The sequence below is a fragment of the Aythya fuligula genome, chromosome 24 (genome assembly GCF_009819795.1).
Source record: "Aythya fuligula isolate bAytFul2 chromosome 24, bAytFul2.pri, whole genome shotgun sequence".
Lineage (NCBI taxonomy): Eukaryota > Metazoa > Chordata > Aves > Anseriformes > Anatidae > Aythya > Aythya fuligula.
Window position 1 is genome coordinate 4632550 of NC_045582.1, and position 26093 is coordinate 4658642.

The 26093-nt window shown below is 48.1% G+C and overlaps 2 protein-coding genes and 1 gene segment (V, D, J or C); 2 read left to right on the forward strand and 1 right to left on the reverse strand.

Moving 5' to 3' along the window:
* Nucleotides 1-1053: 1053 nt before the first annotated feature.
* On the forward strand, nt 1054-2036 carry LOC116498541 (feather keratin Cos2-3-like). The gene is made up of 2 exons (XM_032202861.1): nt 1054-1265; nt 1634-2036. Exons 1-2 carry the CDS (start codon nt 1167-1169, stop codon nt 1958-1960), a joined length of 426 nt encoding a protein of 141 aa, XP_032058752.1. The 5' UTR covers nt 1054-1166; the 3' UTR covers nt 1961-2036.
* A 4582-nt stretch (nt 2037-6618) lies between these two features.
* Nucleotides 6619-8010, reverse strand: LOC116498299. The segment is given in 2 exon segments: nt 6619-7067; nt 7962-8010. Coding segments are annotated over 2 exon segments (498 nt in total).
* A 3352-nt stretch (nt 8011-11362) lies between these two features.
* LOC116498543 (feather keratin Cos2-3-like) lies at nt 11363-12345 on the forward strand. The gene is made up of 2 exons (XM_032202862.1): nt 11363-11574; nt 11943-12345. The coding sequence occupies exons 1-2, from the start codon at nt 11476-11478 to the stop codon at nt 12267-12269; spliced, it is 426 nt and encodes a 141-aa protein (XP_032058753.1). The 5' UTR covers nt 11363-11475; the 3' UTR covers nt 12270-12345.
* The last annotated feature ends 13748 nt before the right edge of the window (nt 12346-26093 follow it).

A 26093-nucleotide genomic window follows, 5' to 3' on the forward strand; every position in this document is an offset into this window, starting at 1 on the left:
TTGTGCCCACCTGCATACCTCCTGGCTTTGGGGGGCTTGGAGAGAGTCTTGATGCTGTGTCACCACTGCTCCACTGTAGCCCCAATGTTGGTGTGAAGGCAATGCTGTTCTATCTCCAAGTGCAGAGCACAGCACTCTAGGGGCTGCTGCGGGGAATGCTGAGTCTGTCCCAGGCAGCCCCAGTATAGGCAAGTGCCCACAAGGGAGGAACATGTGCATGAACGTGACACAGTGTACGGCAAAGATTCTGGACAGCATTTGAGCAAAGCACATGGTTTGACGTGGTAGAGAGGGGAGGTGGACTGGGAGCCTTGCAGAAGGCACCGGAGCCAGGGCTCTTGACAAGACAATGTCAGCTTTCTTGGGCCTTGCACTTAAGGCCTGAGAATCCCATTTGTTAGCCTGAGTAGCAGTGGTAAGGAAAGTACTGGAGTGCTGCTACTGATCACTGGTGGGTGTCATGACAGAAATAAGCTTGCGTCACGTAAGGAGATGGTGTATGATTTTATTCATTTTTTAAAGCAAAAAATGAAAGGCATCAAGTTATGGGAGTGAAGAAGGAATTCCCTATGGACAGGATCTGCACTGCGTGTCTTGGGAAAACCCACCCGGCTCTGTCCGATGCTGGTAGAAGGCAGGATCACCTGCACATGAAAGGCTTCCTTTCTGTCTACATTCATCTTGTTATTCCTTCTAACTAAAACAGCCACTGACCTGTTGGGCCTTTCTTTTGTGATCGAGAAAGGGCCCTGCACAACCTCTCCCCCTTTACAGACATCCCTGGGTCAGAGCAGGAGGAGGCAAAACAGTCCAGCAGGTTTTCCCTGAGGGCAGTGTCAGCAGGGGTAGGGTCACAGTCAGGAGCTGGGTCACCTGTAGCCAAAAGGGCCCCAGAGAGTCCCTAGGGAGTCACCCAGACTGACAACATTTGCTTTTACTGGACTCTTCCAGCACGTGAGCTGAGTTTTCTGCCCACAGTGAGGTGTGTTGCCTAGAAATACTTGGGCCTTCCTGCCTGCCACTCAGGAGTTGCCTTCTTTGGGGAAAGGGCATAAAGCAGGAAATGAAAAGCAGCATCACAGGAAGGCAACACACATCCCGTATCATTAGGTGGGATGTTTTTCATGCATGAGTAGCTTGTCAGAAAATAGTCCCTGCTTCAAGGGATGCCTCTGGACATGGGGCAGCCAAGGCCCACTATAAAAGCCAGCCCAGCTCTGTGCTCTCTCATCCACTTCTCTGACCTTCTTCTTGTTGGGAACCAGGTGAGTGTGAAGCCCCTTCTTGTCCCCCTCATTCTCCCACAGGAGGACTCAGTTCCTTGGACCTTTCAGCTGCTATCAGCTGTGTGCCCTGCCATATCTTGGGACTGCTGGTTGTGGGAGAGTCAAGGGGTAGAAGGTTTGTCATGGAGGAAAACTGGGCCTTTGTTATGATGGCTCTTGTGCATAGGGTGTAGCCTGGCTCTGGTTGCTCTTTTGGGCCCTGTCAGGATGCAGTCAAGAACTGCTCGCACATCCCTGCACAGCCTCCAGCTCACAGTACTGCCTGTGCCTTGGATCTGTTAGGGTGTGGTGACAGGCTACTCCTCGTGCATCCCCATTTTAAGCTTCCTCCCTGCCCTCTGTCCCAGGTGAACCTCCTGCCCCCAGACATGTCCTGCTACGACCAGTGCCGGCCATGCCAGCCGTGCGGCCCGACCCCGCTGGCCAGCAGCTGCAACGAGCCCTGCGTCAGGCAGTGCCAGAACTCCACCATCGTCATCCAGCCCTCTCCCGTGGTGGTGACCCTGCCCGGCCCCATCCTCAGCTCCTTCCCGCAGAACACGGCTGTGGGATCCTCCACCTCTGCTGCCGTTGGCAGCATCCTCAGCTGTGACGGCGTCCCCATCAACTCTGGGTGCTGTGACCTCTCCTGCATTACCAGCCGCTACTGTGGCAGCAGGTGCCGCCCCTGCTAAAGATGCCAGACAGTGCCCCAGACCAGGACCCCAGGAACTCACAACATGCTGCTGGCCAAAATGGAAGGAAGAAGAGACCTCATGTTGTTGTTCTAAGAGGACCTGACCATCTCTGGCTTGTCCTGTAAAGACAGACAGGAAGGGGCCAGCCTGGAGTCTATGACAACTTGGCCAATATCTACCTATCCTGTTTTCCACACACTCATTTTCTTTCTTTTCTTTCTCTTGCCCTCTGCTTTGCATGAGGCCCCAGAAACCAGCCTGGAGAGACCTGCTAGCCCCTCTCCCCATGGGGGCCAGGTAGATTGATGCCCTGTTGCAAGTCTGCCATTGGAAAAGCTGAACAGATTTTTGTCTGCTCCTGCTGTGCTACGATCTCGGGGCCTCCTCTGGGAGTCACCTCCTTTCCCTCCTGAGCCATGATAAAGATTTGCAGCAACCCTGAGTGTGTCCCTGTGTGGTCTTTTCATCTGGATACTGATGGCCAAGGGAGAAAACCATTCCTTAGTGGGAATAGGCTTGGGGCACTGCCTCATTCCTCTAGGCACTGGAGGGTGGGGCATACTGCAGCAATTCCTCTTTCAGGCACTGTCTCTTGAAGGTGAGGAAGACATCCCTAGTTCCTCCACAGCCAATGGCCACCAGTCCTTGACTTGTGACGTCTCTGCCTAGACAAGCGCTGTTGACATTGGAGGCCCCAGCTCTTGGGGAAGAGTGTTCGTCTTGCTTTGGGTGGAGCTGTGCTAGGGATGGAGGTTCAGACAAAGATGGTCTCAAAGGACTGCAGAAACTGGGAATGGGTAATTGTCTTTACGATGGCCCTCTGTCTCGCCTCCACATTCACCTTTCCTCCACCACCTTATCATGGGCATCATGTCTGGGCATGGAGAGCAGGTACAGCTTCCCTTTGCATCCCTATCAGATTTCAGCACAGTGTCTGGCATGACCCAGGTGTTGCCAAGATGCGTAGGGCTGAGGGGATCCACAGGTTTGTACTGGTGCCAGTCCCATCAGGCCACACACTGGAGTCCCCAGTCCCTGTGAACTCAACTCCTTTTTCAAGAACTCAGGCCCAGGACAGGCACTGATGCGCAAACAGTCATGGCTGCTCTGTCTTGCTTTCTTTTTCCCAAGCATGGATCATCTTTCATCAGGCCCTGGAACTCAGAGTCCCATAGGCAGTACAACCCCATCATGCTCCAGAAAAGAGATCATGTGGGGGCAGATATCCCACTGTCTCTGCTGAGACATGGCAGTAAGAATGCACAGCCTTTCCCTCATCCACCCAGCGCGTCACTTTGTCATAGAAGGAGATCAGGTTCGTCAAGCAGGATCTGCCTTTCATAAACCCATGCTGACTGGGCCTAATCGCCTGCTTGCCCTGCAAGTGCTGCGTGATGACTCTCAAGAGGATCTGCTCCATGAGCTTCCCTGGTACTGAGGTCAAATGTAATGACGACTTGGTGTTTAGTAACTGAAGTATTGATACTTTGATATTTCATAAACTCACTTTAGGATAGAATAAGTCTTGTAGTTAAAAATGTAATGAGAACAAAATATACGACATCTTGTTATCTGTCGACCTTCTGTTATGTTGAAGCATCTTGTTAATTGAAAAATCCCGCTATCTGTTGACCTTCAGGTATGCTGAAACTTCAGCTAACATGAGCCAACTCGGCATTCCTGTGGCTTGAAAAACAACTGATTCAGCCAACTTGGCATTCTTTAGCAAAAGGTGAAAAGTACATCTTGAGGAAGACCACGGTCTTCCTCCCAAAGACCACTGCCGTGTCCTGAAGACCCCGGCCCACAATTCTTTTGAGGCTTCGTGCAAGCGTAAGGACTGATCTCCTTCTAAGACAAAGTGACGCGCTGGGTGGACGAGGGAAAGGCTGTGGATGTGGTCTACCTTGACTTCAGCAAGGCTTTTGACACCGTCTCCCATAGCATTCTCCTCAAGAAACTGGCTGCTCTTGACTTGGACTGGCGCACGCTTCGTTGGGTTAGAGACTGGCTGGATAGCCGGGCCCAAAGAGTCGTGGTGAATGGAGTCAAGTCCAGTTGGAGGCCAGTCACTAGTGGTGTCCCCCAGGGCTCGGTGCTGGGGCCGGTCCTCTTTAATATCTTCATCGATGATCTGGACGAGGGCATCGAGTGCACCCTCAGTAAGTTTGCAGATGACACTAAGTTAGGTGCATGTGTCAGTCTGCTCGAGGGTAGGAAAGCTCTGCAGGAGGATCTGGATAGGCTGCACCGATGGGCTGAGGTCAACTGCATGAAGTTCAACAAGGCCAAGTGCCGGGTCCTGCACCTGGGGTGCAATAACCCCAGGCAGAGCTACAGGCTGGGAGAGGAATGGTTGGAGAGCTGCCAGGCAGAGAAGGACCTGGGAGTGAAGGTGGATAGTCAGCTGAATATGAGCCAGCAGTGTGCTCAGGTGGCCACGAAGGCCAACGGCATCCTGGCTTGTATCAGAAACAGTGTGACCAGCAGGGCTAGGGAAGTGATCGTCCCCCTGTACTCAGCTCTGCTGAGGCTGCACCTCGAGTACTGTGTTCAGTTTTGGGCCCCTTGCTACACCAAGGACATCAAGGTGCTTGAGCGGGTCCAGAGAAGGGCGACAAAGCTGGTGAGGGACCTGGAGAACAAGTTCTACGAGGAGCGGCTGAGGGAGCTGGGCTTGTTCAGCCTGGAGAAGAGGAGGCTCAGGGGCGACCTTATCGCTCTCCATAGGTACCTCAAGGGAGGTACTAGCGAGGTGGGGGTTAGTCTGTTCTCTCATGGCAGCATCCTCAGCTGTGACGGCGTCCCCATCAACTCTGGGTGCTGTGACCTCTCCTGCATTACCAGCCGCTACTGTGGCAGCAGGTGCCGCCCCTGCTAAAGATGCCAGACAGTGCCCCAGACCAGGACCCCAGGAACTCACAACATGCTGCTGGCCAAAATGGAAGGAAGAAGAGACCTCATGTTGTTGTTCTAAGAGGACCTGACCATCTCTGGCTTGTCCTGTAAAGACAGACAGGAAGGGGCCAGCCTGGAGTCTATGACAACATGGCCAATATCTACCTATCCTGTTTTCCACACGCTCATTTTCTTTCTTTTCTTTCTTGCCCTCTGCTTTGCATGAGGCCCCGGAAACCAGCCTGGAGAGACCTTGTAGACCCTCACCCCATGTGGGCCAGGTAGATTGATGCCCTGTTGCAAGTCTGCCATTGGAAAAGCTGAACAGATTTTTGTCTGCTCCTGCTGTGCTACGATCTCGGGGCCTCCTCTGGGAGTCACCTCCTTTCCCTCCTGAGCCTTGATAAACCTTTGCAGCAACCATGCGTGTGTCCCTGTGTGGTCTTTTCATCTGGATACTGATGGCCAAGGGAGAAAACCATTCCTTAGTGGGAATAGGCTGGAGGGTGGGGCATACTGCAGCAATTCCTCTTTCAGGCACTGTCTCTTGAAGGTGAGGAAGACATCCCTAGTTCCTCCACAGCCAATGGCCACCAGTCCTTTACTTTTGATGTCTCTGCCTAGACAAGCGCTGTTGACATTGGAGGCCCCAGCTCTTGGGGAAGAGTGTTCGTCTTGCTTTGGGTGGAGCTGTGCTAGGGATGGAGGTTCAGACAAAGATAATCCCAAAGGATTTCAGAAACTGGGAATGGGAAATTATCTGGGGGATGGTCCTCTGTCTCGCCTCCACGTTCACCTTTCCGGCACCACCTGATCATGGGCATCATGTCTGGGCATGGAGAGCAGGTACAGCTTCCCTTTGCATCCCTATCAGATTTCAGCACAGTGTCTGGCATGGCCCAGCTGTTGCCAAGATGCATAGGGCTGAGGGGATCCACAGGTTCGTACTGATACCAGTCCCATCAGGTCACACACTGGAGCCCCCAGTCCCTGTGAACTCAACTCCTTTTTCAAGAACTCAGGCCCAGGACAGGCACTGATACCCAAACACTCACAGCTGCTCGGTCTTGCTTTCTTTTCCCCAAGCATGGATCAGCTTTTGTCAGGCTCCGCAACTGAGGCCGCATACGTGGCACAATTGCACCATGCTCCAGAAAAGAGATCATGTGGGGGAAGATGTGTCCACTGTGACATAACAGTGAGAATAAGACCTGATTGTGCACTCAGCAAGGTCTGTGTATGGGCCGTGAATGGCACAGGGCATGCACCAGCCCAACCACAGGGCACACGCTGGGGGGTGTTCTCCCAGGCACTAAGCTCCTCTGTCATTCCCAGAGCCATGAGGATGAAGTGGCCCTTGTGCTCCATGTAGCCCCACTGCTCTGCACACCCAGGTGAGGGCCTTCCCACATCTGCACACCTTGGGGCCCTGTGGTGTGGGGGGGCTTTACTTTCACAAAGACTCTTGGCCCCTAGCCCACAGTCTTTGCTCAAGCTCAGGCCTAGCATAGCCCTGCCCCAGCTCTGCTGCATGTGTGCCTGTGCCTGCCTGGCCAAATCTTGTCAGCCTGGCCTGGCCAGACTCCTAGGTGGTACATGGCCATCACTGGATGAAGCCTTCATCCAGGCCTCTCTGGAGTCTGGCCTATCAGGTAGTAGCCCCAGCACAGCTCTCACGCTGGGACCAAGACTTTCTACACATAACATATCTATTTCCTGGGTTAGAGCAATAATCAATAGGTGCTCCTGAGCCACAACTATCTCCTGGCTAACACTGAAGTCTGAGATGGAGGAGCACATTCACAATTTGGAGATTCATTCACTTTTGTCTTGGAAATGACAGAATCCTTCTGGAGAACAAGTCCCCTCCTCCTCCAGCGTTGTTGCTCAGCCAGGGCAGCTTCCTGCACCAGGGTGTCACTCACAGCACAGAGGTACAAGGCACTGTCAGAAAGCTCGACTTCTTTCAGCCGCAGAACACTGGATTTCCCCTTAGTGTTCAGCTCCGTGGTGAAATGGTCACTCTGCTTGGTGCCTGCTACTGCTTGATGTGTAATCAGCTGAGGGGCTTGTCCCTTCTTTTGCTTGTACCAGAGCAAGCCATTAAAGCTGGAGGTTTCATATGTGCAATTGGTCTGGAAGGTGTTTCCCTGCTCCACGGTGACTTGTCCTTCTGGCTGAGTGAGAGACACCTGCCCCATGGTTTCTGGAAGATAGAGAAGGTCAGCAGTTCTGTGTCGAAATGTACAGGCAACCAAACAGGAGTGGATTCAGACCCGTCCTTTCTCTCTGTCCTTTACTGGGCTGAAAGGGCCCCAGGGCTGGGGCACAGCAAGGTGGTTTGGGGGCAGAGCTCAGAGCTCCTTGGCCAGAGTGGACCCTGAGGAGAACTGTGCTGTGTGCCTGCTCCTCCTGCCTGCTCTCCTTCTGCCCAGAGGACCAGAGCTCAGTCTGTCATGCCTGGCTTTGTGTGCTGGGACCAGCAGCTTGAGCGGCCCACACAGCTATAGAGAAAAGGTTCAACCTGCTTCCTCGATCCTGTCATCTCAGGGGCCTCCAAGTCCCATCAGTACAAACAAAGCTGAGGTGAGTGGTGGCAGGAGTGAGCCATGGCTGTGCTGACAAGCAGGAGGACACTGGAGGCCACAGCAGGAAGACATCAGTTAGAAGACAGACTGGACACCCTGGTAATGTCCATGGGAGGAGAGCTTTAATGTCCCTGTATCCACTGGGACACAATCTGGCTTTTTCTATAGGAAAGGGAGAAATGAGTGACTGCAGAGACTGGTGAAAACTTCTCTGGTGACAATAGGTGGAGGAGAAGAGAGATGCAGAAAAGAGATGGACTGAAAGAACTATAGTAGCAGGAGAGGTCTCTTCTCCATCTCCTCTTTCCAAATTTCAAAGAAAAACAGCATCTTGAGAGAACCAGATCACAAACCAGAAATGGGAGACATCATTTAGCAACCATAAACGGGAGACAACATTTAGCAACATTTTCTTTGTGATTCAAGAGTTGCTCCTCACATAAATGCATTAAGGCTGACGAGGGCTTCCTAGGGAAAGAAGATTTATACCTTGATTAAAAGCCAGCACTTACCCAGCAGTTGCCCCAGGAAGGCAGTGTGGACAAGATACCCACGGTGCATGCTCACACCAACTTTCCTGTTTTCAGCAGGAGAGAGAGTCAGAAAAGCACCTCCCAGCCCCAAGACAACAGAGCTGCCGGAAATGACTCTGCTGGGGGAACAAGTGCAGATTCAGTGACAAGATATGTTCTGGTGTGACTGTGCCCCAAATGCTCCCTGGGGTTTCTCCCTCCTCCAGCTGCAGCAACCACTGAGGATTGCCACAGTCAGGGGTCCTGGGGATTCTGGGAGGCACATCATGTGCAGGGGCTGCTCTCATCTCCTCTCCCAGTGGGGTCCTCACCTCCCCAGCTACATCTGCCTTCTCTTCTGCACACGCACTGCTTGGCCATGGCTGATGTCAGGGCAGTCTTGTCCACTGAGCTTGTTCTTTCTACCCTGGGGTCCTCTGCTCCATAGAGATGTTCCTATTTCCTGTGGGAGGAGAAACACTTTGATTTCTCTTCCACATTTCCAGAAAGAAGGGAGGAACCATGCTACGCAGCAGCCCAGGTTTTCTGACTGTGTCCTGTTCTGGTGGGATAACCTAGCATTTGCAAGAAGAACGGGGCTCCATTGGGGTGTTGGATGGCACAAGCCCAGTGGGGAGCAGGACAATCTGTTCCATAGGGCAAGGAGTGAGGAGTCAGCAGGAAAAAGGATGTGGGTTCAGTGGGTCACATGCACTCACAATGATGGGCCAAGGGACACCCATTTGGCTCTTTTATCACCAGACCACACAGCTGGAAAAGTATATTGTCCTATCTGATGAGAAAGCATCTAAAAGCAAAAGAGGCATCCTGACCAAGACATGGCACATGTCATTGAATGGGAGGTTTCCAAAGACAAACGACACGGAAGGATGCAAGGGCGTGTTGGGCACCGCCGTCACGAGTGTATTCCCAGTCTGGAGCAAGAGGTAGATATCTGAGTCCAGGATGAAGAGCAGCAGCTCTCAGCTCTCAGACAAACCCAGCAGCAACAAAAGAAACCTCTCTCTAGACGTTCCCCTCACTCCTGTGGGAAGGAGATAGAGTTGCTGCTCAGGATTCCTTGCCTTCCACCACTCGATATCTTCTGGAGGTAAAACACAGCAGGGCCTCAGCAAGCCAGGATGTTCCTTCAGAGAGTGTAGAAAGTAAAATCAGAACCCTAGAGTTCAGGAGAGCAGCATTTGCTTTCCTCACTGTGTGGACACCTGTCTTTGTGCATGTGTGCGCAAATATACTTCAGTATGCATCCAGGAGTGTCTGCGAGTGCACCCATGAATTCATGCATCTTTTGACATGAGCAGCAGTGTGCATGAGTGGTATTCCCTCTACCCTCTTTTCTTGTCATGAATGATACTGTGATCAACGGTCACCCTGGGAATTAACAGAAACACCGATCTGTCAACAGCATCCCTCCAAGGCTGATATGTGGTGACTGTGCATGTTGCCCCATGCTTCCTGAGCAGTCCTAATGAGAAACCCTCCAGAGGATCACAGGCTGCACCTCCAGCACGCACATAGTCCAACCCTGTTTTCAGAGTGGATCTCATCAGATCAGGTTGCTAAGGATCAAGTCCAGGCAAAGTCTGAACTCTTCTGAGGATGGAGCTCCAATAGCATCTCTTTGGCAATCTGCTCCAGGACTTGATCACCTTCAGGGTAAATATTTCTTCCATGTATCTAACCAAAACTACCCATTTCTGAACTTGCACCTATTGGCCCCAGACTAAGTATGCTTCATCTCCAGAGTCCAGCTCTGTTTCCTTTGCATCCTTCTTCAAAGAGGGAGTAAAAAAGGCATATGTCTATTTCGCTTTCCGTGTAGCGCCCAAAGGGTTCGTCCTTCCTCCCACAGCACAAGGACCCATGTTCCTCTGGTTCAATGCCACTTCTGCCCAAGGTTTCAGGCCCTGCATGATTCAGCACCAGGCCCTTGATTCCCAGACATATGTGTGGCATTGGTTTCCCCATGGGGGACCTCTGTCCCACCTGATACACTACTGACACCGCACCGTCAGATGTGCGGAGAGAATGTGATTTAAGCTAAAGGGCTTACAAGTGTAGATAGGGATAATATAATTAAATGAAAAAGGAAGAAGAAATCAAAAACTAAAGAGAGAAGGATGTTTGGAAACAAAATGAAAGAAAATTATTCTCCGATTCCCATCAGCAACTAATGATTGTCGATGTCTTTGGAAGCACTGACTCAGTATGCCCACCCCTGATTTTCCTTCCCCTTTCACATCTTCACTGCTCAGTGGGACATCACCCAGTATGGAATATCCCTTTGGTTGGCTTAGGTCACCTGCCCTGGTGATGTCCCCTCCCAACCTTGTGCCCACCTGCATACCTCCTGGCTTTGGGGGGCTTGGAGAGAGTCTTGATGCTGTGTCACCACTGCTCCACTATAGCCCCAATGTTGGTGTGAAGGCAATGCTGTTCTATCTCCAAGTGCAGAGCACAGCACTCTAGGGGCTGCTGCGGGGAATGCTGAGTCTGTCCCAGGCAGCCCCAGTATAGGCAAGTGCCCACAAGGGAGGAACATGTGCATGAACGTGACACAGTGTACGGCAAAGATTCTGGACAGCATTTCAGCAAAGCACATGGTTTGACGTGGTAGAGAGGGGAGGTGGACTGGGAGCCTTCCAGAAGGCACTGGAGCCAGGGCTCTTGACAAGACAATGTCAGCTTTCTTGAGCCTTGCACTTAAGGCCTGAGAATCCCATTTATTAGCCTGAGTAGCAGTGGTAAGGAAAGTGCTGGAGTGCCCCAACTGATCACTGGTGGGTGTCATGAAAGAAATAAGCTTGCATCATGTAAGGAGATGGTGTATGATTTTGTTTGTTTTTTAAAGCAAAAAATGAAAGGCATCAAGTTATGGGAGTGAAGAAGGAATTCTCTATGGACAGGATCTGCACTGTGTGTCTTGGGAAAACCCACCCTACTCTGTCCGATGCTGGTAGAAGGCAGGATCACCTGCACATGAAAGGCTTCCTTTCTGTCTACATTCATCTTGTTATTCCTTCTAACTAAAACAGCCACTGACCTGTTGGGCCTTTCTTTTGTGATCGAGAAAGGGCCCTGCACAACCTCTCCCCCTTTACAGACATCCCTGGGTCAGAGCAGGAGGAGGCAAAACAGTCCAGCAGGTTTTCCCTGAGGGCAGTGTCAGCAGGGGTAGGGTCACAGTCAGGAGCTGGGTCACCTGTAGCCAAAAGGGCCCCAGAGAGTCCCTAGGAAGTCACCCAGACTGACAACATATGCTTTTACTGGACTCTTCCAGCACGTGAGCTGTCTTCTGCCCACACTGACATGTGTTGCCTGGAAATACTTGGGCCTCCCTACCTGCCACTCAGAAGTTGCCTTCTTTGGGGAAAGGGCATAAAGCAGGAAATGAAAAGCAGCATCACAGGAAGGCAACACACATCCCGTATCATTAGGTGGGATGTTTTTCATGCATGAGTAGCTTGTCAGAAAATAGTCCCTGCTTCAAGGGATGCCTCTGGACATGGGGCAGCCAAGGCCCACTATAAAAGCCAGCCCAGCTCTGTGCTCTCTCATCCACTTCTCTGGCCTTCTTCTTGTTGGGAACCAGGTGAGTGTGAAGTCCCTTCTTGTCCCCCTCATTCTCCCACAGGAGGACTCAGTTCCTTGGACCTTTCAGCTGCTATCAGCTGTGTGCCCTGCCATATCTTGGGACTGCTGGTTGTGGGAGAGTCAAGGGGTAGAAGGTTTGTCATGGAGGAAAACTGGGCCTTTGTTATGATGGCTCTTGTGCATAGGGTGTAGCCTGGCTCTGGTTGCTCTTTTGGGCCCTGTCAGGATGCAGCCAAGAACTGCTTGCACATCCCTGCACAGCCTCCAGCTCACAGTACTGCCTGTGCCTTGGATCTGTTAGGGTGTGGTGACAGGCTACTCCTCGTGCATCCCCATTTTAAGCTTCCTCCCTGCCCTCTGTCCCAGGTGAACCTCCTGCCCCCAGACATGTCCTGCTACGACCAGTGCCGGCCATGCCAGCCGTGCGGCCCGACCCCGCTGGCCAGCAGCTGCAACGAGCCCTGCGTCAGGCAGTGCCAGAACTCCACCATCGTCATCCAGCCCTCTCCCGTGGTGGTGACCCTGCCCGGCCCCATCCTCAGCTCCTTCCCGCAGAACACGGCTGTGGGATCCTCCACCTCTGCTGCCGTTGGCAGCATCCTCAGCTGTGACGGCGTCCCCATCAACTCTGGGTGCTGTGACCTCTCCTGCATTACCAGCCGCTACTGTGGCAGCAGGTGCCGCCCCTGCTAAAGATGCCAGACAGTGCCCCAGACCAGGACCCCAGGAACTCACAACATGCTGCTGGCCAAAATGGAAGGAAGAAGAGACCTCATGTTGTTGTTCTAAGAGGACCTGACCATCTCTGGCTTGTCCTGTAAAGACAGACAGGAAGGGGCCAGCCTGGAGTCTATGACAACTTGGCCAATATCTACCTATCCTGTTTTCCACACACTCATTTTCTTTCTTTTCTTTCTCTTGCCCTCTGCTTTGCATGAGGCCCCAGAAACCAGCCTGGAGAGACCTGCTAGCCCCTCTCCCCATGGGGGCCAGGTAGATTGATGCCCTGTTGCAAGTCTGCCATTGGAAAAGCTGAACAGATTTTTGTCTGCTCCTGCTGTGCTACGATCTCGGGGCCTCCTCTGGGAGTCACCTCCTTTCCCTCCTGAGCCTTGATAAATATTTGCAGCAACCCTGAGTGTGTCCCTGTGTGGTCTTTTCATCTGGATACTGATGGCCAAGGGAGAAAACCATTCCTTAGTGGGAATAGGCTTGGGGCACTGCCTCATTCCTCTAGGCACTGGAGGGTGGGGCACACTGCAGCAATTCCTCTTTCAGGCACTGTCTCTTGAAGGTGAGGAAGACATCCCTAGTTCCTCCACAGCCAATGGCCACCAGTCCTTGACTTGTGACGTCTCTGCCTAGACAAGCGCTGTTGACATTGGAGGCCCCAGCTCTTGGGGAAGAGTGTTCGTCTTGCTTTGGGTGGAGCTGTGCTAGGGATGGAGGTTCAGACAAAGATGGTCTCAAAGGACTGCAGAAACTGGGAATGGGTAATTGTCTTTACGATGGCCCTCTGTCTCGCCTCCACATTCACCTTTCCTCCACCACCTTATCATGGGCATCATGTCTGGGCATGGAGAGCAGGTACAGCTTCCCTTTGCATCCCTATCAGATTTCAGCACAGTGTCTGGCATGACCCAGGTGTTGCCAAGATGCATAGGGCTGAGGGGATCCACAGGTTTGTACTGGTGCCAGTCCCATCAGGCCACACACTGGAGTCCCCAGTCCCTGTGAACTCAACTCCTTTTTCAAGAACTCAGGCCCAGGACAGGCACTGATGCGCAAACAGTCATGGCTGCTCTGTCTTGCTTTCTTTTTCCCAAGCATGGATCATCTTTCATCAGGCCCTGGAACTCAGAGTCCCATAGGCAGTACAACCCCATCATGCTCCAGAAAAGAGATCATGTGGGGGCAGATATCCCACTGTCTCTGCTGAGACATGGCAGTAAGAATGCACAGCCTTTCCCTCATCCACCCAGCGCGTCACTTTGTCATAGAAGGAGATCAGGTTCGTCAAGCAGGATCTGCCTTTCATAAACCCATGCTGACTGGGCCTAATCGCCTGCTTGCCCTGCAAGTGCTGCGTGATGACTCTCAAGAGGATCTGCTCCATGAGCTTCCTTGGTACTGAGGTCAAATGTAATGACGACTTGGTGTTTAGTAACTGAAGTATTGATACTTTGATATTTCATAAACTCACTTTAGGATAGAATAAGTCTTGTAGTTAAAAATGTAATGAGAACAAAATATACGACATCTTGTTATCTGTCGACCTTCTGTTATGTTGAAGCATCTTGTTAATTGAAAAATCCCGCTATCTGTTGACCTTCAGGTATGCTGAAACTTCAGCTAACATGAGCCAACTCGGCATTCCTGTGGCTTGAAAAACAACTGATTCAGCCAACTTGGCATTCTTTAGCAAAAGGTGAAAAGTACATCTTGAGGAAGACCACGGTCTTCCTCCCAAAGACCACTGCCGTGTCCTGAAGACCCCGGCCCACAATTCTTTTGAGGCTTCGTGCAAGCGTAAGGACTGATCTCCTTCTAAGACAAAGTGACGCGCTGGGTGGACGAGGGAAAGGCTGTGGATGTGGTCTACCTTGACTTCAGCAAGGCTTTTGACACCGTCTCCCATAGCATTCTCCTCAAGAAACTGGCTGCGCTTGGCTTGGACTGGTGCACGCTTCGTTGGGTTAGAGACTGGCTGGATAGCCGGGCCCAAAGAGTCGTGGTGAATGGAGTCAAGTCCAGTTGGAGGCCAGTCACTAGTGGCGTCCCCCAGGGCTCGGTGCTGGGGCCGGTCCTCTTTAATATCTTCATCGATGATCTGGACAAGGGCATCGAGTGCACCCTCAGTAAGTTTGCAGATGACACCAAGTTAGGTGCATGTGTCGATCTGCTTGAGGGTAGGAAAGCTCTGCAGGAGGATCTGGATAGGCTGCACCGATGGGCTGAGGTCAACTGCATGAAGTTCAACAAGGCCAAGTGCCGGGTCCTGCACCTGGGGTGCAATAACCCCAGGCAGAGCTACAGGCTGGGAGAGGAATGGTTGGAGAGCTGCCAGGCAGAGAAGGACCTGGGAGTGAAGGTGGATAGTCAGCTGAATATGAGCCAGCAGTGTGCTCAGGTGGCCAAGAAGGCCAACGGCATCCTGGCTTGTATCAGAAACAGTGTGACCAGCAGGGCTAGGGAGGTGATCGTCCCCCTGTACTCGGCTCTGCTGAGGCTGCACCTCGAGTACTGTGTTCTATTTTGGGCCCCTCACTACAAGAAGGACATCAAGGTGCTTGAGCGGGTCCAGAGAAGGGCGACGAAGCTGGTGAGGGGCCTGGAGAACAAGTTCTACGAGGAGCGGCTGAGGGAGCTGGGCTTGTTCAGCCTGGAGAAGAGGAGGCTCAGGGGTGACCTTATCGCTCTCTATAGGTACCTCAAGGGAGGCTGTAGAGAGGTGGGGGTTGGTCTGATCTCCCACGTGCCTGGTGACAGGACGAGGGGGAATGGGCTAAAGTTGCGCCAGGGGAGTTTTAGGTTAGATGTTAGGAAGAACTTCTTTACTGAAAGGGTTGTTTGGCATTGGAACAGGCTGCCCTGGGAAGTGGTGGAGTCACCATCCCTGGAAGTCTTTAAAAGACGTTTAGATGTAGAGTTTAGGGATATGGTTTAGTGGGGACTGCTAGCGTTACGTCAGAGGTTGGACTCGATGATCTTGAGGTCTCTTCCAACCTAGAAATTCTGTGTTTCTGTGATTCTGTGACTGATAAGCTAACTAGCATACGACATGAGAGTAGGCGGGTTTAGGTAATGAATATGTATAGGTGTTAATAGAATATTCATTGTTTTGCTGTATAAATATGAGATAGTTTGTTACTTCGAACATGCACGTTCGGTGGAAGGATCCCCCATGCATCCAGCGCTGACAATAATGGATACTTCGTCACTTAGAAATTTCGGCTTCGATCTTTGAATCAATCTTGCACCCCAGATAGGACAGCCTGTCTGCCGGACTGCAGGACCTGCTGGGAATAGGACTCCCTGTGGTACCCCCGGGATTTCTCGGAGGGACTCCTTGACTCAATGGATCCCTGTGGAGGCAGACAAGGATCCCATCTCTGTAAGTGACAGTATTCTTTATTTTGGTTTTGGTTTGTTTGTTTGGTAGACCGGTCATTTGAAACTGCCCATAAGTAGGAATATAAAAGTTCTGTCGGGTGGTGTATACTTTTGTAGCTAGCACCTTAAGTATATGTTTGATTTTGTTAACATTTAATTGCCATTTGGAAGCTGGCAAGTTTGCTTTAAGGTTCATTTGTTTGGTTTTGTTGGCATTCAATTGCCCTTTGGAACCTGGCAAGTTTGCTAGTAAGGTTCATTTGTTACAATGTTACTTATTTTGGTTTTCTGACTTATTGCATATGGAATTTGACTCTGGTTATTGTTATTGTGATTTTGGCTATATTCTTGGTAACAATAGTAGGTTCGTGGTGTTGCTATAGAAAGATATTGTTACAGTGCTACTTATTTCGTTTCTCTGACTTATTGCATGTGGAATTTGACTCTGATTATTGTTATTGTGATTTTGGCTATATTATTGGTGATAATAGTAAGTTCTTGGTGTCTCTATAGAAAGATACCTGTGTGCTGCATTTTGTAAGTGATAAGTGTGTTCTGAAAGTGTGAACTGGGAAAATGGGAGGAAGGCAAACTGGTGGGATTTTAAAGAAAAGCCATTTAGGATGTGTTTTGAGTTATTGGAAGGATATTGGAGTATCTGCCGGTGGAAGTGTGAACAGGAAAACATTGATAAAATATTGTAATCAATGGTGGCCACTTTATAAGCTGGAATGTGGAGAAAAGTGGCCTTTTAATGGAACTTTAAACTATAATACTTTGCTACGGTCAATGTTGTTTTTGAGAAGGAGAACAGGATGAAATGTTGTATACTGATGTTGTTTCAGCACCTTGGTGGGAAAAGGTATGGAATTAAGTTGGCCCCTGACTGAGCCTTTGATGTTGGCATTAGAAAAGTACAGGCTGGAGATAGATAAAGGAAGTGTTAAAAAGGTTGTTGAAAGTGTTAAAGGTGTTTGAAGTTGAATGAGCAGGGAAAGAGGATGTAGGAATGTTAATAGGCAGAACTATTAGATCTCATTAGATCTCAGTCCGAGGATGAGATCTTAAAATCACAGGTGTTAGCCCGCTGGGGCAAAGGGATGGTGATGGGTCCAAGAGAGTTGTCATGGAAACAGAAAAGCAGTTAACTCTTAAAACAACCTGAGTTCATGTGCGAGCTCAGATTGCAGATGGGACTGCTCAGGGAACTGTGGACAATTGCATTCCCTTGACCGATCCCCACTAAGACCCTAATCATCCCGAAAATTATGAATGGTTAAGTAAATACTAATATCTGGATGAATTCGGAATTGAGAATATGCTTCCAACAAGGTCCAAAAGAAACCCCTATGGAATTTTTGGACCAACTCTGAAACGTAAGGAAAAATAATAAAAAATAAAATAAAATAAATAAATAAATAAAAAGATTTGATTTGGACCTGGCTTTGGAGGACAAATTGAGTAGCCTTTTCCTAGGGTAATCATCGGCCCCTGATTTCAACAGGAGCTGAAGGAACGAGAGATGATTTAGATCAAAAGGAATTTACTCTGATAACTGCTCGTACAAGGAGTAAAGTAGGGCTAGTAATTCAAGCCCCTTTGTGGCAAGCCATGGGAACTAATGGGCCTGCCAGAATAAAGGTGCCCTTTACAACAAATGATTTAGATTCCTGGAAGGAAGCAGTACAAGGGCACGGACATGATCTGGAGGCAGTTGCTATAAGATTTGAGCTAATTGTGAAGAACTTAGATCCAGATTGGAAAGGTATAGATATAATGCTGGCTGAGTTATCCGAGACAGAAAAAACGACTAGTAATTAAAACTGCTCGGACACAAGTACAAATTGAAATAGTAACAGGAGCTTCTTATTCAGTGCTGAACCAGAAACTAATACCAGAAGATAAAGACTTTGTGACTGTGATGGGAGCCACTGGCCAACAAGAAAAAGTTTTTCTTAAAGCCATTGAAATATAAATTGGGAAAACAAATGGGGATACATAGATTTTTATATCTACCTGGATCTCCAAAATCTCTATTAGGTCAAGATTTGTTAGAACAATTAGAAGCAGAAATTGTCTTTGAAAAAGGGAAAATGGAATAAAGGATAGGAGAAGAACAACTAATAAATGTGTTGAGCTTGGCACTAATAGAAACTGACCCTAAAAGTGAAATACCCTTAGAGATCACAGATCAAGTATATACAGGAGTTTGGGCCACCGAAGTCCCTGGAAGAGCTAAAAATGTGACCCCAATAATTATTAAATTAAAGCCAGGAGAGAAACCCAATAAGGTTAAGCAATATCTTTTGAGGATAGAAGATAGGAAAGGAATTAAAGAGATAATTGATAAATTTCTACAGTATGGATTATTGATTGAATGCAAATCAGAATACAATACACCAATATTGCCAATTAAAAAGGCAGATGGAAAAAGCTATAGGCTAGTTCAGGATTTGAGGGCCATAAATAAAATCACTGAGGATATGCATCCAGTAGTGGCAAACCCTTATACTTTGCTGACTAAATTAAAGAATAGTCAAGTCTGGTTTACCGTACTGGATTTAAAAGACGCCTTCTTCTGCCTAACCTTAGCCACAGAAAGCCAAAACCTATTTGCCTTTGAATGGGAAAACCTCAACTCAGGCAGAAAGATGCAGCTTACGTGGATGGTTCTACCTCAAGGATTCAAGAATAGCCCCATTATTTTTGGAAACCAATTAGCAAGGGAACTCGAGACTTGTGTTATAAATGAAGTCTCACCTCAATCTGAATTTAGTAATATTTATAAAAGAAATATTTATAAAAGGTATAAAAGGCAGTTAAACAGCGCTGGGTGTGCGGGGAGTCTACTCTCCACCAACACGCACACATGAACATCAAACATTCTAAATATACAGAACATTGCTTTACATACTAAACCCGAGTACGCCTATTCATACGTACAATCAGAAAAGGTAACAAACAATCCTTTAAGTTCTGTGACTTAACAGTCTCCATTTTCCATTCCTTTTCTTGATTACAAACAAGTCTCCATTTTCCATTCCTTTTGAACAATATGTCTTACTTTAAGTTGTCAAGCAACTCGGTCTTTGGGCCTTATGTATCCCGTTCTTCCCGAATCGAAGAAAAGCACATCCATCTCGTTTTCAAGGCCCATAGGGCCTGGGTCAAAAGGCACGTCCAGGTCACCAGAGGGCGAAACAGCAAAAGCTTTCGATGGCTGTAGCAGCAGAGGGGCCCATGGCGTAGCAGTCGGATCAGTAAAGGAGCCCGCAGCTCCCTCACTGTCTGGCAAACCACACGCGTCTGGCTGTGGTCCCACAGGGCTCTTTAAGGCCTCAGAGACTGCTCGCCAGGTGCCAAGCAATCCCACTGTAACCTTGTCGTTTTTAGTTGCAGAGTCCCACATCTTGACATCAATTTGGTTCCATGTTTCAGGATCATAAACTGTCCGATTATTTATAAGGAGAATAAGCTGTAGGGTTACCAGGACAGTCTTTGTTTCTAAGGAGGTATTATTCCCCTTAATGTGCAACTGTTTACCAGCGAGGGGCAGTTGTGTGCACAGGTCCGCTTCTCTCAGCTTGAGCTTCTTTCCAGCTCCGGTGCACCCATTTGCAGCAACTTTCAGTACGAGCTTCTCTGAGCGGTTTGCTGAGTTTGGCTGAACCTATCTTCATGAGGCGATCAAAGTGCCTGTTCCCATCCTGGTCTCCGTTCTGCCAGCCTGTTCCTCTTCACTTCTTTTTCCTGCTTCTTTATTGATGATGTAACTTCATCCTGTTGCCTTTTTTTTTTTTATCTTGAGGGCAGGCTCCCCTCTTATACCCTTCTCTCCACAGCAGTTCTTTTCAAAACAACTTTTCATTGGTCAAACAACTTTGAATGTAACAACAACAGCAAACACCCAGAAACTTCCATGCCTTAATGGCTGGAGAACAAGTACTGGAGACTGCATGGAGTCTCCTGAATCACCCTTCTTTGTTCCCTCTAAACTCTTTTATATTCCTGACGGCATCATCATTAAGAGTCTAATGTTATCTCAACCACGGGGCTTTCCAGCCTCCATGGCCACATTCCCACATCTTCCCCTTCTTTATTAATATCAACCATTTTCTTGACTCGAATTACCACTCCATATATAACACTTGGATACCTCCAGACACTGAAGGGTCTTTGTTACACTATGTAGATGATCTCTTAATAGCTACCGAGACTAAAGAGAGTTGTATTCACCGGACTATAAGTCTCCTTAATTTTCTGTGTTTAAATGGATATCGAATCTCTCAACAGAAACCCCAGCTGGTTCAATAAAGCATGACCTATTTGGGATTTGAAAGTTTGGGAGGACAACGAGAACTAGGAACTGAACGTAAGGAAGTCATTTGCCAGACTCCAGAACCCCAAACAGTAAAGGAGCTATGAACCTTTTCAGGAATGACAGGTTGGTGTCGCCTTTGGATTTATAATTATGGACTAATGGTAAAGCCTCTATATGAATTGATAAAGAGTAATCAGTCAAAGTTAGTCTGGACTGGAGAAGCACGAAAAGCCTTTAAACAACTTAAATGAGAATTGATGCACGCTCCGACTTTGGGATTACCGGATCTCTCAGAACCCTTTTGGTTGTTCTCTCATGAGAGACAAGGGATAGCTTTGGGAGAACTAGCACAAAGAGTGGGTCCCTATAAACGGGCAGTAGCTTACTTCTCTAAACAATTAGATGAAGTAAGTAAAGGATGGCCCAGATGCCTTCGGGCTGTTGCAGCTGTTGTTATCAATATAAAAGAAGCTCTGAAGTTTACAATGGGACAGAAAATGACAGTGTTAGTCTCCCATATGGACTCAGCAGTTTTGGAACTGTTATAAGTTAGACCACACAATTTACTGGTCTATTGAAATTATTTTATTAATCAGGTAAGCAGACACAAGCAAAACAGCGCTGGGTGGCTGGGGAGTCTCCGCTCCACCATGGCACACAACTTTCCCTTTCCAGTGTTGCTGTTTTATAGCATTGAAGTTCCGGCTTGTCAAGACTTGTCGAGACCTGTCCTGAGACTGCGCAGTCTGTTGTTGGGGGTCGTTATTCTTCCTCCTGATGCTTTACAAGTCAGTAATGACTTAGCTGTTCCCCAGTGTATTGGGTTTGATGGCAAGGTTCGGGGGGTGTGAGGGGTGTGGGAGTGGGAAACTGCAGTGGCAGCCCCCGTGAGAAAAACCCAGAAACCTCCCCATGGTAGATAAGGGACAATTTAATCTGGCCCCAAAGGGGCCCACTGCTGCCCAGAGCCAAGCCATGAGCAATACAGTCCGTGCCTCTGTGAGAGCACATCCACGAAAACAAACAAACAAAGAAACAAACAAAAACCTGCTGCTCAACAGCAGTTGGGAGAGCGAGAAACCCCCCCGCAGACACCAAAGTCAGTGCAGAAGGAGGGGGAGGAGGCGCTCCAGGTGCTGGAGCCAAAGCCCCCCTGCAGCCGCTGGAGAGGCCCCTGGTGGAGCAGGCTGTTCCCCCCTCCCCGATGCTTGAGAAACTGAACAAACACCACAGCAAATATGCAAATATACCAAAACTTCTAGACTGTTACTTAGATAATGCCTACATCTCCTTTCCCTGCTCATTCAATTTCAAACAGCTCTGTTAAATATTACATGCCACACCTTTAACACCTTCAGCAACCCTTTTAACACTTCCTTTATCTTTCTCCAGCCCGTACTTTTCTAATACCAGCACCAAAGGCTCATTCTGAGTCCAACTTAATTCCATACCTTTTCCCTCCAAGATACTGAAACAACATATCAATCAATATACCATATTTCATCCCATTTTCCTTCTTTCCACAAAAACAACATTAACTGTAATATGGTGTTGTAATTAATAGTTCCATTTAGGGGCCACTCTGCTCCATCCTCTAGTTTATAAAGTGGCCACCACTGATTACAATATTTGATAAGAGTTCTTTTACTTTCTGTACCCTCTCACCCCACTATATCCTTCCAATGTGTTAGTATACACCCTAGGGGGCTTTTCCTCGAGGTTTCTTTGCTTTGAACATTTCCTATTGTAATCTACAGTGGTTAATATGCCACTGTTTTCCTAGAAGCTCTTTACTAGTCAATCCCAATCCCTCCAAAATTCGCAATACATAGATACACAAATAAAATCAAACCACTGTAAATTAACTGCCTGTTGACAATTACACTGAGGACATTTAAACATGATGAGCTGATGATATGCCTGTACAAATTTTGTTCCCTTAGACATACATCTCAATGGCAGTTCTTATATTTACATATTAACATATGTATAAAAGAATACTTTAATAAAAATGCCCGGGCTTTTATATATACAATATACAATGTACAGTTATTATTCCAGTTAGAATTATTCCTCAGCAGCTGCAAACACTATGCCAGTTGCCATTAAAGCTCGCTTACCCTCCTCCTGTCCTTTTCTTAAAATCTCGGACATCCCCGGAGTTAATGGGGATGGCCACATATTCCATTCCTGGCTGGGGTCCCCCCATCGCTATTTCTCGTAGGGGATATAATCCCTCCCTTAAAGCAGATTTCTGATTTCTTGCCCTGCTTCAGGTTACCAACCCCTGTGTTTCATGATCCGATTCCGATTCTCCTGGATTAGCTAATTCGGGGAGTCCATTAAGGACAGGAGCCGTTGGTGCGGGCGGTGGAATATAGGGCGGGGGCGGTGTCGGGACTTCTAAGTCCTTTCTCTTTTTATCCCGCCCTCCTTTTCCTTTTAGAGGATATAGATGCGTCCTCGTATCTGAATTTATCCAGAGGTGCGCATACTCACTTTCTTCCAGACTAAAGGGTTCCTTTGAGTTTACATAAATATTTAGGCCTGACAAACCCAATCTTCAAAAGACCCAAATACAGGCCAGTAAAGGTGGTCTCCTCGAATCTGTTTACCACCCCAAACTTCAACACAATAATGTATCATTTTTACTTTATTCCTTCCCCGCCTAAAAGGGGAATACTGCCAATTTTTAATCATTAATCCCGGGGTAACCTAACATCAGACGTTACCCCGCCCATGGGACCAGAAGGCTTACTCTTCTTCTGTCCCATCTTCCGGAACACCTTCACACAAACACACACGAATCGCTTCCCCCTTTTTGTGGCGCAGTCCCTCGCGGGATGTGGGAACTGCACTACCGAGGGGTCCACACTCGCTTCGTCCGCAATTGGACGTCTCGTTTGTTGTGTTCCGGGATACCCAACCCCAACCGAACGGAACACCAGCCTATACTTACCCACCCTGTGGGTCTTCGTTCGGGCTTCGTGCACAAAGGTTGCCTAGGGTTTACCGGTTTTATTTGCTTGTGTCTAATTTTGGGTTCGTCGGTGAAGGATTTGAATGAAAGTAGTCCTAGCGAAGGCCGCTGAAATCAGCGGGGCGCCCCCTTCGAAGGTCTTTCAATCAGATTGCCTTCATCCGAGTCACGGCACCAAGTTGTTATAAGTTAGACCACACAATTTACTGGTCTATTGAAATTATTTTATTAATCAAGTAAGCAGACACAAGCAAAACAGCGCTGGGCGGCTGGGGAGTCTCCACTCCACCATGGCACACAACTTCCCCTTTCCAGTGTTGCTGTTTTATAGCATTGAAGTTCCGGCTTGTCGAGACTTGTCGAGACCTGTCCTGAGACTGCGCAGTCTGTTGTTGGGGGTCGTTATTCTTCCTCCAGTGATCATGCGTTGTGCTTGTGTTCAGGTGGGGGCAAAACAGGATGTCTTGCTTTGTCCCCATGTTACAATGCCGTGAGTTGTGAAACCTTATCTCCTCAGTAGATTCTTTAAATTCTCAAGGACAATGAACAAACCCCTACTAATTTATCACAATCCCTCCTTTTTCTTTTTCTAACATATTTTGTTCATTGAATTTTTGCAATATCTGCTTGCTGAGCATCAAAGTTTCTGCGTTGTCCTCCTCCTGCTCAAGAGATTCATACTTAGCACGCACAAGCATAAGATGAGCTGCCTCTAATTGGCTTTTCACAATTGTGATTACTCGATTGAATATACATGGTCCAAAAGTCAGTGCTAATGTAAGTAACAACAAGAGCCCTGCTATGGTTGATAGCAGGGTAGTAAGCCAAGGTGAGTAATTAAACCAGGATTCATACCAATTCTGACGAGCCTCATTTTCCCTTTTGCGTTTTTCTAATCCTTCCCGCAATTTAGTCATTGTATCTCTTACCACCCCAGTATGATCTGCATATACACAACATTCTTCATGTAGGGCTGCACACAGTCCTCCTCGTTGTAAGAAAATCAAATCCAACCCTGTACGGTTTTGGAGTACCACTTCGGATAATGACCTAACCAATTTTTCCAGAGCTGTTATTGACTGCTCTCTACGGGCCAGATCCTCATCTATGGCAATGCGTAGAGAAGTAAATTCCTGGCTTTGTTTTATCAGGGAAGCAATTCCAGTTCCTGCACCTGCAGCCCCGAGAGCCATTAAAGTGGCTAAGGTGACGGCCGTAATAGGCTCCCTCTTTACCAGATGGTATTCAGCCACTGTGTGATGGGTATACATATACTCTTCAGTGTGGTATAGAATCCTTGGTATAATGACCACCTGTACACAAAAATCATGAGATGTGCTAAACAATTTTAAAGATATGCAAGGAGTGACTCCTAATGATGAACATACCCACCTAGTGTTATTTGCAGGAACTAACCATTTGTGTGTTTGGTCTATTTTTTCAGTGACATGGCACAGATCATTTTTATCTCTTGGAACTGTGCCGATACATCTACCTTTTCCCGTAACTTGAGTCAAAATTATCCCGATTTCCTGACCCCAACTGCATTTGGAAGGATTTAACTCATTTGAATATTCAGACCTCCCCATATCTCCTATAGCTTCATAATATGGGGGCTTAACACTTACACATAGCCAGCACCCTTCAGTTATCTCAGGATTAGTTTGATTTAGTACCTGGAAACTAGCATTTATAACTTTCCACATACTACTCTCGGGTACAACCCCTTTCTTTTTTTTTTTTTTTTTTTTTTTTTTTTTTTTTTTTTTTTCCACAATGTTTGGAAGCAGTGTGGGAAAGGATAACTCTGTCGACTTACTAGAAAACACTGTAGTAGGTTGGGCAGTCCCAGGTATATTTACAGTCTGGACAACCAAACCTTCCCCTAGTAACTCTTTATTAGGCCCGACTACCTTGGAAGTCTCGGGTTTTTCCTTCTTTATTAGTATGAGTCCTCCCCTATCTGTTCCGTGTTCGTAAAATCTGACATGTTTCCTAGTACCCAGCTAGTATCGTCCAAGTTTGTTATATTTATATATAGAACCTTGCAAATTTCTTTATTTCCATGGAAGGTTCCTGTATACCCTATACCATGCCCTCGCCACCTATAACAAGGATCCAATTGTCGGTTACAACCTTGCAGCCCATTTTCCACTTGTAAGAATTTATCCTGACCAGCCCCGAGTGTCCAGTCTGTAGCAATGGTTTCACACCCCCAGTATGCACAATAATACACGTTCAGGCATTTACAGTACCTCTTTCCCAGGTTAGAACTTGGGCAGAAGTAAAATCCCATATATTCCCAGCATCGGGGCCTTGAGATCAGCTGACATAGTGTAGAAGTAAAGCTTGCCCCCCCCCGATGTTATCTGGGTTGCAATAACCTGTTGATCTTCGAATCGACTTAAAGTCCATTTAAAAGGTTGGTGGGGGTGGTGTTGAGTCGCTATGCAGGATGAAATCACTGTGAGAACCCCCAAATATCGATAGGAATGGCTGAGGCCCATTTCTTTCCCCACTTATTCACTCCTCTGCCTCACTCGTCAGTTGGGTTGCAGCCAACTACGAGGTTTTAGTTCTTCTCGGCAGCAGTAGTGTTCTTCAGGGGAGAGCCTCTACCTTAACCCACAGTACCTATCGAGTTCATCGCAATGTGAGCTTCAGGTCTTTGTTTCCTGGAGCGATCTCCCACTTCTCGTCACAGATGGGTCCTTTAACACGGCTGGCATGTGTCCATCCTTTCTCCGCAGTCCGGACGACTGTTTCTGTAGTAAGCAAAACAACATAGGGGCCTTCCCCATCGCGGTGTTAAAAAAAAGTCTCTTTCCAAGTCTTAATTAGAATTGAGGGTGATCAAGTGGCAATTCCAAGTCTTAGGGCATACCATATAGCATTTCAAAAGGAGAAATTCCTACATCAGTTCAGGGCTGCGTCCATATGTTTAACAGTGCAAGGGGTGAGCATTTTACCCAAGAAGCCTTTGTTTCCATCATAAGGTTTGTTAGTTGTTTCTTAATTTCACCATTCATTCGCTCTACCTTTCCAGAAGAGGAGGGGTGCCAGGGGCTGTGAAAATCCCACTCAATCTCTAAGGCCTGCTTTA

What these genes read in the sequence shown, in the direction of transcription:
- LOC116498541 (XM_032202861.1), top strand. Translation starts at nt 1,167, where the DNA reads ATGCCTCTGGACATGGGGCAGCCAAGGCCCACTATAAAAGCCAGCCCA. An exon ending in TTCTTCTTGTTGGGAACCAG is followed by an intron (nt 1,266 to 1,633) that starts GTGAGTGTGAAG and finishes CCTCTGTCCCAG; the next exon opens with GTGAACCTCCTGCCCCCAGA.
- LOC116498543 (XM_032202862.1), top strand. Translation starts at nt 11,476, where the DNA reads ATGCCTCTGGACATGGGGCAGCCAAGGCCCACTATAAAAGCCAGCCCA. An exon ending in TTCTTCTTGTTGGGAACCAG is followed by an intron (nt 11,575 to 11,942) that starts GTGAGTGTGAAG and finishes CCTCTGTCCCAG; the next exon opens with GTGAACCTCCTGCCCCCAGA.